The 14,151-nt window shown below is 30.3% G+C and overlaps 1 protein-coding gene across 3 annotated transcripts in view; it reads left to right on the top strand.

Annotated features, from left to right (window-relative positions):
* LOC105248564 (sodium-coupled monocarboxylate transporter 1) overlaps positions 1-14,151 on the top strand; it is a 152,667-nt gene that overhangs the window by 135,421 nt on the left and 3,095 nt on the right. For 2 of the 3 annotated variants that reach the window (XM_025413925.1, XM_011253412.3), the window contains exons 2-5: positions 8,969-9,372; positions 10,026-10,200; positions 11,086-11,240; positions 11,787-11,927. In XM_025413925.1, coding sequence (XP_025269710.1) covers positions 9,017-9,372; positions 10,026-10,200; positions 11,086-11,240; positions 11,787-11,927 — 827 coding nt within the window. In that variant the 5' untranslated portion in view covers positions 8,969-9,016. Of the gene's footprint in view, positions 1-8,217; positions 9,373-10,025; positions 10,201-11,085; positions 11,241-11,786; positions 11,928-14,151 lie in introns of all 3 variants that reach the window. The other variant, XM_011253413.3, reaches the window with a different exon arrangement.

Below are 14,151 nucleotides of genomic sequence, written 5' to 3'. Positions count from 1 at the left end.
AAATTAAATGGCACAATTTCGCATGCACGCGTGTATGTGTGCATTGAATTCTTCGATTAATAATTATATAAATTAATATTCTTTTTTTATAAAATACAGATTAATTCAGGAAACTATTGCGTCTCTCATACATAAGTTTCAAAAAGCATACAAAAAGATTTCAGAGAGACATTTTCAGTTAAACATTTGCTGATTTGCGAATTAGATATCGTTTAATAATGCTTTCGAAGACGGCGCCGCGTCTCATTATCAATCACATGATCATCGCAAGGTGAGAGTAAATTCGCAAAACCACACCTGTTATACCGCTATTATATGATATCATCATGCATCACGTTTCAAATCGCGCCGCGATTGTACACAATGAAATAGCATCTTCATTGCAACCGTCGCGGAGATTTGCATACACCGTATGAATAAAATACAACCGAGAATCATTTTTTAATGAATGATTCTTGCTGGGCGCGTGACGCTCATTATTCACAATTTATTTTCAGCTTTTACATCATTATTATTGTCCATAATCTTTAGTGAATTAACATATGATGTTTTTTGTTTTCAATACAACGAGCTATGCTTCCGGGTACTATCTTTACGCGAATCACGTTTGCGGTCTGACGTTGACCAAACCGCAAAGAAGAACGTAACATAATTACTTAAATTGCGTGTCACGTTGTCAACCGCAATTTAACTGCAAAAAAGTCTATTTAATAGGTCCCATTATGAACAAATTGTACAATAGTGTATGGAAAAAATATCAATTGAAAAAAATATACTATAATTCTCATCTTTAGTGCTACAAATTTTTGTATTAATTTTTTATTTGATAATATTATTAAATGTAAAAAGAATAAATATTTCATATTTTTATGTGATTTATATTTATATCATAAAAATAAATATAATGTATGTTCAACAACGTGTGCTTCGACACACAATCTTTTAATAAAAATACAATAATCTTATATAGAATTATAGATTGTAAATCTCACACGAGATTGCATCTAAGAATTGTGTTACGTGTCTATTTATAACGATCATGTTTTACTAATAATGACCATCATGAGAGTATTTTATCTCAACGAGAATGGGATGTATATGCTTTTTGCAAATGATGCCTTGATGCACATTATTGCGTTCCTAATTCTTTAGTTAATTTTTCTTAAAGAGACAAAAAAATATGCATTTTTATTGCTAAAATAATTAAATTGTTGTTCCACACAATAATATTAAAAAAAATAAAATTTTTTTATCTTATTCTACATAGAAAATTGTTTATTTATTCTACATAAAAAAACATATTTTCCATTATGACTCAAAATAAGAAATCGATAATTCAGAGGTAAATTTTATCTCTTTTCTAATTCTCGCCTTTTTTCTTGTCGCCTGCAGCAACAATTAGATATTGAAGTGTTCATGATGATTATGAGAACATAATGATAATCTGCATAAATTTCCATGAATTCAATGATCAAAGTTCTTTCATAAGATACATACTAATACATACTGCAAATACTACTGTTGCGACTTGTAATTTGCAGGCACAAGAATATTTTTAGAAATATTACTTTTCCGAGAAGAAAAGAATGATCCTCACATGTAATGCGGTAATGAATCTGAATGTACTTTATTCTTCCCAATAAAAAGATCAAACTGACACATCATAAAATAATTATTTTGTTGCATATACATAATAAATTACAATAAACGATAAGCAATATCATTACCGATGATTTCATAAACATAAAAAAAAGAAAAAGAGAGAGAGCGATAGTAAGAGAAATTTCTCCGATATTTGAACAAGAATACATCGATACAATGATAAACGTGACAATTCGTTGGTTCATACCCAGTGAGAGTTTAAATAACAGAAAGTTGAAACGAAATGGCACGAGCCACGTGACAAGACGCCGTAATCTCGAGCACGTTTCTAGTACTCTTAATGCCTTCGAGTGCCATTACTTAAATAACAAGAGGTAAAGTTGTTCCGCTAAATAATTTTATTTTATTGATGCTTTCATCGCATTGATTATCTCAATCAGATTAAAAAGTACATTCTACTTAAAATTTCGATACAACATCGACTTATTCTCGCCTACTAAATCTCTTATTACACATTAGAATGATGAAGAAAAAAAATTAATTAACACACACACACACATATAATAAATACACACGTATAAATACAATATATAAATATAATAAATACACAAAATAAATTCACTCTTTCTCTCTTTTTCTTTCCTTATATGAAATATAGAAAAATAAGAAAAAAAAGAAACGAAAAATATTAAATATTAATTATTCAAAGAATTCTATATCTTATAAAATATAATCAAAAAATAATAATTAATTATAACAAATAGGATTATGACTATAATAGCATTAACTAATACATTATAATAATGTTTTATAAAAAGAGAAAAACGAGCCTACGTATTACTATAATATAAAGAAATTAAATATATAAACCTTTATATTAATTAAATTATTGCAAACACAAATGCGAATCGATCGTAAATAATTGTAAATAATAATCGATCGTAAATAATAATACAATGAAATATATTCTCTAAATTCTGATTAGTTACGATTATTTTGCAATAGCAACTGAGGACAGCTATACGATTTCAGAGAATATGCACGTAAATATAGCGATAAATCTGGAGGTAACGAAAATATATGTGCGGAAGCGCATGATTTAAATCTACGGGAGCCAAGTGAATTAGACTAATGGTGCGAATTTTGTGTTTTATACTCTTTTCTCTTTCTCTATTCTGTCTATCTACCTCTCTTTCTTTCTCTCTTCTTCCGCTCTCCCGCATTATAATAAACTCGATAAAATCAATAAAATCTGCGGTAGCATAGAACGAATTTTCTTTAGAAAAACAGAGATGATGTAATGTGCGACAAATTGCTCGTTGCACATAATTTAGCAAACGCTGCGTTAAAATGCTACTATATAAATGCACTAACTACGGCGGTGCAAGAAAAAATTCTTGGCACGCGCGCGTTTCGTGCTGTAACTAATGTACGTTGCAACGGTAACCGGAAATTCGGTTGTAAAGAATCCGTTTCGTACTCGCCTCACGGATCCGGAACAACCGTGCAATCCGGACGTACAATCGGCGCAGGCAATTATCGCCCATTCAATCCATCTCCATATATCTATTTTCTCTACAATTAGAATGAATAAATTTACAAAAGTTTTATAACCATCGAAGCCCAATGAACGCTCCAACCGACATTTCAAACTTGATCGTAACTCTCTTTCTCTCTTTTTCCCTCTTTCTATTTATTTTCCACTTTTTAATAATGCATTTCACAAACTTGTCTGATTACATTACCTAACTACAATGTTTGAGAATTCTTTCTTTATGCTAATATTAAAATCGTATGAAAAATGTGAAAATCTAGCGAAGATTTTGCATAAATCATATATTTTAAAATTAAACAATAACTAATATTTTTCGCTCATGTATATTATGTATATATACATTTATTATATATTGTTATAATATATACATAATAAATATATCTGGTATATATTGGAATTCAAATTATATAGAACGATTTCAATTATCCTTTAGCTTAGTTGTTATACATTTGTTTGCATTTATTTCATCTTCCCTATTGTTTTCTTTTTCCATCACGAGATCTGTCTATTCCCAGAGATAAAACTAACGAGGTTCGGTTTATTTCATGAATTAGTACGTATAACTTTATAGCTTTGGCAATAAATTCCACAATTTAAATGGTTTTATTGTAAAATGATAACGAATAGATTAAATTTGCAAACCGATCGAATATTTACCGAATGTTTCCGCACACAATTGAGCTGTAACACATGTATTCGTAAAAGTTTCTTTATAATTTATATTCCAATGTTGATAACAACAATTTAGACGATATACCTAACAGATAATTTTGTGATAACAATATAATACCACTTATATATTTTTTTAATGCTCCAAAATAGAAAAATTGATGTACGAATTAACGTGATGACCTTGTGAGATTTCATCGAGAACAGTAACAACTAGAGAATAATGAAGTATATCAGATATTCCTAACTTATTTTTTTAAATTTTATTTATGATATGTACACTAGAATTGCTGCAAAATGAATTATAGCCGGCTATATGATTTATAGCCGGCGTTTTCGTACAAATAAATGAGTATTTGGTTTCGTTGATTCTCGAAAACACATCCGATCTGTGAAAACAGCATACTAAGCCGAGAATTGCCTCAAGTTTCAACACTTGTGTGATAAGTCAGTGGAAAATTTGGTATCATTCACAGTAGTCATGATCGCTGTTAGCTTAAATTTGATTAAGGTCATGCGTAATATTTGATAATGTTAAATGCAGTTTACAGTTAATTATAAATTCTTAACTATAAGACTTTAGCAGAGGTCAATATATATTAAGATAGTTGGTTATAAACCATAAGATAAATGATAAATCATAAAGTAAATTTATCAAAATCAACAAAAAAAATTAAGTTAGAGATTTATCAAAACTGTAGTTAACAAGATAAAGTGTAGTACAAAATAACAATGTTTATTATCTCATTTTTTTCGATAAATTTTTTTTCATCATTTTTATCGACATTATTTTCTCCATTTTCACCAAATCATATATATTGCGAAAGATGTTGCGTGCTTCATTAAGATGATTTTTCATGATTCTCTCTTTCTCTCTCTTTTCCTCGTTAAAAAACTCGCTCTATTAGATAATATAAAGCGATAATTAAAATTATTTATTTTTCTTCGCACATGATCATGAACACGTGAAAAACACATAAAAAGAGCAAAAGAATTTAACTTTCGTCTTTAAAACGAACAACTTAAAAGCGTTCCATGTTTTCGCATGCAACTTGATTTATAATATACAATAATTTATTCCATTTTTCGTTGGGATGTGACAAAAAATATCATATTTTATTATTGAACAATATGAAATCTCTAAATATATGTGCATATTGCATATTCGACGATATTATTATTCAGCATTAATGCATCATTCATGAATAAATAATACGCGGAAAAATAACATTTTACTGGCACCAGTACACGCCCCCTAACGAGTTTTATCGTTTGTTCTATCAATGGAATATTAAGTGGCAATGTAAATCTTATATGACAATCTTTTTTTTTTTGTTATTTATATCAAAGAGTCAAAAATCAGTTCCTTGTCTGACAATGAGTCATAAAGTACATGTAACCCACCGGAAGCTATTCCAGTTATGTTAGTTTATCACATTTCACCATTAATATAGATAAAGTCAAATTTGTTGTTTCAAATCAACATTGATTTATTATCGACAATGTAAAAAGGATATGACTTCATCGTTTTAACTTTTATGTATGCATGAAGTGTTTAATTTTAATATCTCACATAAATAACTGTTGCAAACAAAAATTGCATGTATTAAAATAATTAACATCATAGTCAATAATAAATAAAATTAATTATGAAATTTGGAAATAATTTTTAGTATTAGATAAAAATTAGATTCTATGCTTCTTTAGTTCTATACTTCTTATAGAAGATTAGACAGAAGTCTTTCGTTGATATTACAAATATATTATTAGATGTCGGTAAAAGTCAAGTGCCTTAAGCAATGCCATTACTTGGAATAATAATCCAAGTTGCATCTCTCATGACCTGTGATCTGAGAAAGTCGTGAAATAATGGTACATCTCCGGAACTCGTTTCGCTCGAGTTGGCCGTAACCTCGTCGGGCGCACCGTTTACAGAACATTTAGCTGCGATTTTCGCACTTGACTAGTTTGCGATTCCTCCCTCATGCACACGTGCTTTCGTAAATGCTACGTTGGCGTCATGAACATTTTACCAATTCTTTATTGCACGCTAAATGCGTCCTGTCGTTTTTATATCGATGATAAATGTCAAAAATAATTTTCGATTCTGTAAGAAATGTGAAAATTTAAAAGGAAAAGAAAATGAATGCCATAAAACCGGTAGTCAACGCAAGAAAGGCGATCGGACATGAAATGAAAATAGACATCGTGTAAGAGCAGCAAAAGCGAGATCTGCTGAGAGGAGCGCAGACAAATATGTGGAAGGAACTGTCACATTCTCGAGAAAACTCGGAGAGAGAGAACGAGCTAAAAGCGAAACGGAAAATAGAACCGGAGTAAAAGGGAAGCGGATGGAGAAGAAAAGTTTGAGAGAGAGAGAGAGAAGGAAGAATCGCATACCATTGTTTTCAACTGTGATACAATGGATTCTCGGTTGTGTTAGCTCTACCAAGACTGGCACCTCATTGGCCACTCGCGTTAACGCGCACACCATCCGGACAAGTCCTTCTTGTCATTTTGTACACCAAACGCATATCACGTAAATGTGCATTGTGTACTCAGTATTGTTCCACGTTGAGCGGACCATGGCATTGCACGGGATAAGGAACAAAGTTGAATGATGGAAAATGGAAAGTGGTTTGGACGACTGCGGAGGAGTTACCACGAAGGAGTGCCGAGCACAATTCGCTACTTTCTCGTCTCAATTTTGCGAATCTTTGTGGTAGTCCGGGAATGAGGGAAGAGCATTGTTCGTCTGCGAGTTGAAGATGGTGCTTCCATAAGACTTAATTGTGATTTCCATTCTTAAGAGTTTACATACAGCATATCCATTTATCATTAGAATAGCGGAGAATTATAAATCGTTGGTATAAGAATAATTCCCTCCATTACTCTCTAATAATAATTAATTAAATAATTAATATAAGAATACAGATTTTATGACAGATGGAAGTTTTTTGAGGTCAAGATGATTGCTCGATCGTTCTAGTGTTAAGAAACTCAAGGTTTTAGAGATGATTAGATAGCGAATGATGTACACGTCCACAGATGTGTAATTGCGTAATTGCTAACATCTGAAGGAAATCATAGCACCAATGATTAAGCATTATAAAGTCCTTATGCATTATCTGTGCTAAATAATGTTTTTTGTAAACAGTTTTATCAGGGAACTACGAAGAGAATAATATCATAACGAATGAAAAGTACCATATATCTTTCGTTTCTCTACTGTCTGTCTATGTACAGCATGTGCCAGAAAGAACTTAAATACTCGTCATGAAAAGTGTTTACTATATACAATCCAATTATGATTTAGAAAAGTATCCTTTGTTCAAGGATTTTCAGATTAATCATTCCTCACAAAAATTACGAGATTTTATGTTTTCTCTGTAATAACCGTTGAATCAATGTAATAAAAAGTTTAACGTATTAAAATTATCGCCTTTATTTTAAAACTTTTTCTGTAAGATATAATTAGAATTTTGAGCCCTTATCCTTTTTAAAAGTTCACAAATTTGATTACACGTGTTAACATATAAAATTATTTATAATAACGAGTTTTATCATTTTTGATATATAAATTATATTAATTTTAATTACATATAAATTATATAAATATCAATTTTTCCTATTGTATCATTCGTACATTATTTCACAATATTTCGCCGAATGAAAATAAATTCCTTTTTTTAAATTAATAAACTTGTAAACAGATATTCTGAGATGATTTATTTTTTAAAATGTTTAAAATCGTCATATTAAAGTGTACATTATTATATAATATTATATATATATTATTATATAATATTATATATATATAATATTTTATATATATATATATTATTATATATAATATTATATATATATATATATATATATATATATATATATATATGAATGTAATATCACGATATTATTCTTCCAGAGAAAATCGCCTTTTAAAATCTGAAATTGTCCGAGATATTAATTTTATTTATCCATTCATTAAGAATTTACAATGGAAAATGCAAATGTGAATAAACTTCAACGTGCCAATTAATTCATATTACACTGATAATTAAGCTTTGTGGAAAAGCTTTATAATTACTCATATAAAAATTCATTTTCCTTTCCTTTATACATAAAACAAGTTCGAAATATCTCGTATACAATATACATTTTACATATTCAAAGGCATGCTCATTAGAACATTTTTAGCAAAATAAGTTTGTGATGTGTGCTAACAATAGCTTTAATCATTTTAATAATTTTTAGTTTGCGTCAACACAAGACCATATTTTCTCTTTAAGAATGAATATATTTAAAAAAGATGCGGGAATTGATATAAACTGTCATCAAATTTAAATTCATTACATTCATTACAGCCTGTTGCATAAATTCGTTCACAATAGATCACGCGCCAATAATTACGCTGTCGAGAGAATCATATGACGTCCTCTTTCGCGGGAGGAGCAGGAGCGGGATATAAATTCAATGGAAAGAGCTTACAGGAGCGCCGACAAGACACCGATAAACAATAGCGACAGAAGATAAGAAGACCACGTTCTTCCGGACTCCCTCTCCTTTTAGCTTCACTATCCCACCAACTCTATTCCTTCGTCTGTCTCTTTTCCGCGTGGGGCAATATCGTTTCTCTTTCCTGCTGGGTCGTTAGCATAATAGCGTCAAGTACTTCACTTCGTTGGTAGTCAATACGTGCCGTCGTTCCGATCACGCCGCATTGATCGTATTGAGTCATATTAGTGTGTCTCGTGAAATTGCATAACGAGGCCTACGCGCGCACGCGGTCGTAATATAAGGGTACGTTACAGACGCGCTCCTTTATTTCTCTACCGAAACTTATCGCGCATATATTCTACCTTCGTAGTGGAAAGCATCTTTTCGAGTGATACTCGCTCTCTCCGACTGGCATCAGTCGGACGAAAGTCAACAAGAGACAAGAATCGCGTTTAAAAGTAACATCGCTCCGGTCGACACTTTTCGATAGGAACAATCGTCGCGGTAGCACTCGACAAGCACTCGGGTCTTTCAAAAGCCACTTGACGCCAAGTAATCGAGAATCTCGTCGTATATTGAGCGACACACTCTCTCTCGATACGAATCGCCGTTAAACTCAGCAACCCTCGTAATCTCGGTACACAGACCAACCTCGATCACGGAAGGGCGTTACGAAGCGGCCGTGGATACGGGATGACGACCAACGTTACATCAATGGTGGTGGACTATCTGGTTTTCATCGGGTTCATCGTGATTTCCTTCGTAATACCACTATGGGGGAACTTCAGGACGAAGAAAAAGGAGACCAAGGCGAACTATGTGTTTGCCACCGGCAGCGTGTCGATGGGCGCGATGATGCTGTCAATCGCGCGGGGAACTCTCGGCGTCAGATCCTTCCTGGGTTATCCTTCGGAACTGTATTATCGAGGTAGCGCCATGTGGGAGACCCTGTATGGAATGTTGCTCGCCTATCCTATCGTCTGCTTTATCTTCGTACCTGTTTACTACAGTCTCGGTATCACGTCGGTCTACCAATATCTGGACATGAGGTAATTTCATGGTTCTTGTTTCTTCTCGAAAACATGGCGTGTAATATTATTTCTCGAATTTTGCACGAAAATAACACTGTTTATCATCACTTGCACGAATTATATCAATTATATTTGGCACGCCAAGTAAACTATGTGGTAACTGGACTAAGTCGATGAATGATGTATGAAATTCAGTTAAAAATACACTGTATTGATATTCCATCAATAATAATCGAAATGGATCGATTTTAAAATAATTTAAAAAACAAAGAGAAGAAATTTATCGTGAAACTTTTTATTTAAACATAGAATACTAAGAATTCTCTCTCTAATTGAATAAATAAATTAATATTTTGCATAAATCTAGTATCTCGTATGTAAACATTTATTCATCATGTATAATTTGTGCGTCATGTATTTATTCGTCATGTCAAAACAAAGCTACCATAAGAGAGAACATAAATTGATATAACAGAGATAAAAGAAATAAGAGATAAGGGAAAAAAAGAAGATGTTTTTGTATGTGTATGTGATGATATTTGGAAACGAACTTTGGATTTTAATAATTTTAACTGTGACGGAAGAATACATTATCATACATAACGGTCCAGTTAGCACGTAATTCTCCGAATCTTTTATTTTAGTTTCTCTTAATTATGCAAATTTCCCAGGTTCAAGTCAAAACTAGTTAGATGTCTGGCGAGTTTCTCGTACGTCATACGGAGTCTCTTAAATTTAGCAGTCACGGTGTTTACTCCTTGCGTCGCATTGAAAACAGTGATAGGACTCCCATATTGGGCTAGTATTGTAGGAATAACAACTATTTCTGTGGCTTTCACAATTATGGTAAGAACAATTACATTATACCGTACGTTTCATAAATGTTGGCGTTCACTTATTAAACAAATTTTCTAAATACGAAATAATGCAAATTGTCGAATATTTCGTTTAAAGTCGAGTAATGAATGCTTTTCATATAAACTATATAGATTAAAATTGTAGAGAATTCGATGCAATGCAATATGCATAAAATATTTATACGAAAATATTTTTCATATTTACATATTCATAATGATGAAAAATAATTTTGTTCTCGTAAAGTGTTAATTTGTTCAATTTGCTAATTGTAATATGTTAATTAATTTTATTAAGTGTAAGATATATTTCTTTTTATTTGTAGCATATAATGGCATAAAAACGATTTGAAATTAAAATTACATCAATTTCAATCTTTGCGAAAAAATAAATTATTTATGATGGTTCGTAAAAGAGCAGTAATATTTTTGGAAAGCCTGATATTTTAGGTGAAAAGTTAAAATTATAATCTAATTTTGGTAAACTTGTGAGAAATTACATTCCAGCAAATTACTTAATATATTCAGCCTGTAGAAAATTGAATCAATTAAGCGTGAAAAAACGCATTGAACAGGCGAATAATGATAGCAACATAGAAAATAATGAGAATATAACGTTTAATAAAGTTCTTAAACTTTTGAAATAATAAGACACATAATAATCTATTTTTCTGTTAAAATATTTGTTATTATTATTATTATTATTATTATTATTATTATTATTATTATTATTATTATTATTATTATTATTATGTATAGCGCAGTAAACAATTATTGTATTATTTCGTATTAATTTAGCTATTTAATCAATGATTTATCGTATTATTTTATAATTTGCGAATACTGATATTTATGTACATATCTTCCATTTTTTTAGGGAGGTTTGAGAGCTGCCATTTTATCGGACGTAATACAAGGTCTGACGATGATCGGTGTATCAGTGGTAATCATCATACAGGGAACTGTTAATATCGGTGGGCTAGATAAAGTCTTTAATGTGACTGCGGAACGTGGACGCTTGGATTTTTTTAAGTATGTCCCTTGATAATTATTCCTCAAACATGTGTATCTAATTTTTATTTCAATATAATTGACTGATAATCTAATATGAAATATCTAATGCGAAATTCTTGTTGTTACATTTTCGCATGTCATTTTTGAACTTTAGAATTAATAATCACGAACGAAAATATATTTATAATTCCAATTAACCGTCAGTAAATTAAATAATGTTAAAATGTGATTTTATATTAAAATTCCTCACTACGCATTTCACAATTTAAAATTATTAAATTCCACAGCGCAAAATTATTTCACATGCTGTGCATTTTTTGCATCCTTCAAAAATTTTGTAGAAACAATAAAATAATTACTCTTTTTTCAAATTGCAAAGCTTAGAGATAATTTAATATTCCTAGATTCTACGTGCGCACAATATATATATATATATATATATATATATATATATATATATTGTGCGCACGTAGAATATATATATATATATATATGTATATATATATATATATATACATATACGTGCAACATTTATTTATTTAATAATTTGTATCTATCTTTCAGCTTTGATATGGATCCAACTATTCGAGTAACGACAGTATCGGCGACATTGGGTCAGCTCTTCATGAGTTTATCAATTTTCGGATGTCAACAAAATTTTGTCCAGAGATATTGCAGTATGTCCAGTCAAAAAAAGGTTGTCCAGTAAGTAAACTTTGTCTGAACAAAACTTTTCTAACAATTCCCTTACTCGCTCTTCTCTCAACGGTAAACGACAGACTTGTATAACACATTATGCAACTCGTATATATGTTACAACTCATCGAACAATCTAAAGGCTAATGTGATTTATGCAAAGTGTTCCGTAAATTATCACTTTATGCGTACAAGATGTAAATGGAAATTACGAGCACAAACGCGTACACGTATAGTGCACAAAGTAGTCAATAAAAGAAAACGTTAAACTCGATAAAAAATCCTTTGCTAATGGTACAAAATTGTACATCAAGAATTAAATTAACATAAAATTTGATAGTGTTGATAATGTTAACTGAAATTTTTAGACAAAAATTGAATTTTAATTTTTATCTTAAACACATCGAAATATTCTGCACAAAAGGTGTTCCGGATATACATTCGTAAACTTTCTTTTATTAATTTCTGCCATATATGTCAGTTATTGCCTGATATTGTGCATACACATATTTACTCGTGACTTGTTGAAATTCTTTCTGTAACTCTTTGACTAATGATTCATCAACACGTGAATTATGATTCATATTAATGAATTATAATTCATATTAAATGATGTAAATAACTCTTATCTTAACATAAGAATTTACAGATTAAAATGACGCCAGTGAAAAAAAAAACAAAAAATATAAGTACAATATAATCATGAAATCCATTTAGAATGGAAAACAGAGACGTTTTATGACTAAGAATTGTAAAAAATTAAAAAATATTATAAAAATATTAAAATAGTTAAATCTAAAATATACAAATAACGAAACTAAAATTATATTCTAAAAATTAAATGTATACAACTTATAAAGCTATATTTTTTCTATATATTTTATCTATAAAAAACTTTTATTTTAATCAATGAATTTAATTTACCATACGTACTTTGTACATTTTTTAAATTATGAAAATAATATATCATTTTATATACTAGCTATTATTATTAATTAATATTTTCTCGTAGTCTAAATGTGTAATTTCCATACAGTATATATATATATATATATATATATATATATATATATATATATATATGATTTTCATGCATTAAATTATTTTTTTGCTTTCTCGTCTTTTAATATTAAATATAATGTATTAAAATTCAGATCAACTTAATATAATTACAAATGTATAGAAAACAGGAGTTAAAGAATAGTAGATGTTATTAAATTAATAAAACACAATTTTTTCTTGATTTTTAGAAAAAATCGTATTGATAAATAGCAATTTTTTTTAAAAGATTTAAAAGTATATTTCCGTAAAATAGTGCTTCAATAATATACGCGAACAAATTAAAGAATTCCCGCTTGTATGCGTTACATTTAATCTTTGAAAACGTCTCTTTTTATGTTGATGAACAATTTCATTTGTAATCTTTTATTATTTGAAATACGTATTATCCCCTTGTAGCACATAAATATCGCTGTTTGCACAATTGAGGTAGCGCATATGTGCATCTGTAACCGTGATGAAATTTTGCGAAATATTGACACGCGTTGCAATTGTCACATAACGTATACAGCAGTCAGCGTAAAATCGAGTATTTTTCAGTTAGTTGTCCGGCGGTAATCAAAAGAGTATAAAAGCGTTCACACGTGCGCGACCACAAATTTGTTGCGCCAAGTTGAGATATCACGTAGAATGTATGCATCACGTTGGTTCGTAAAATTTTACTACCCGCAAATGTATCGTCGGAGGAAGCCAAGTAGATACTTTCGTAAGAAAAATAAAGTTACACATCTGATCCAGAGACATAGTCATGAAACGCTCTTAAGATCTCAGCAGAAATTTATCTTCAGAATTTTAGTAAAATTTCTTCGTCACTCGCACATTCGTTTTTTACCGCTTTTCCATACAATAAACTACGAAATATAGTTTATAAGATCATTCATATAAAAATAATCTTCGTATATCAAGTCAAATAAGAAAAGTTTTCATATGGTATTATTTTTGTGTTAAATATACTTTAGATGATGTGTAAATTAAATTTCAATCAGTAACAATGGATTAATAATTTTACGGCAATGATTTCTCGCATCGGCGATAAAAAGATTTTTGAAAGTGGTAACGATCGCGAACCGATTTAACAAATTGTACCCACAGTACTATTATCACATAATCAATGAAAGACCCCCGTGGGAAGTGAAATGGCGCCGCGCCAAATTTTTAGTACAGAAATCCTCAT

The sequence above is a fragment of the Camponotus floridanus genome, unplaced genomic scaffold, assembly GCF_003227725.1.
Source record: "Camponotus floridanus strain SB8 unplaced genomic scaffold, Cflo_v7.5 scaffold71, whole genome shotgun sequence".
NCBI lineage: Eukaryota > Metazoa > Arthropoda > Insecta > Hymenoptera > Formicidae > Camponotus > Camponotus floridanus.
Note: the sequence above shows the minus strand (reverse complement) of the source record. Positions and strands in the feature narration are given on the sequence as shown.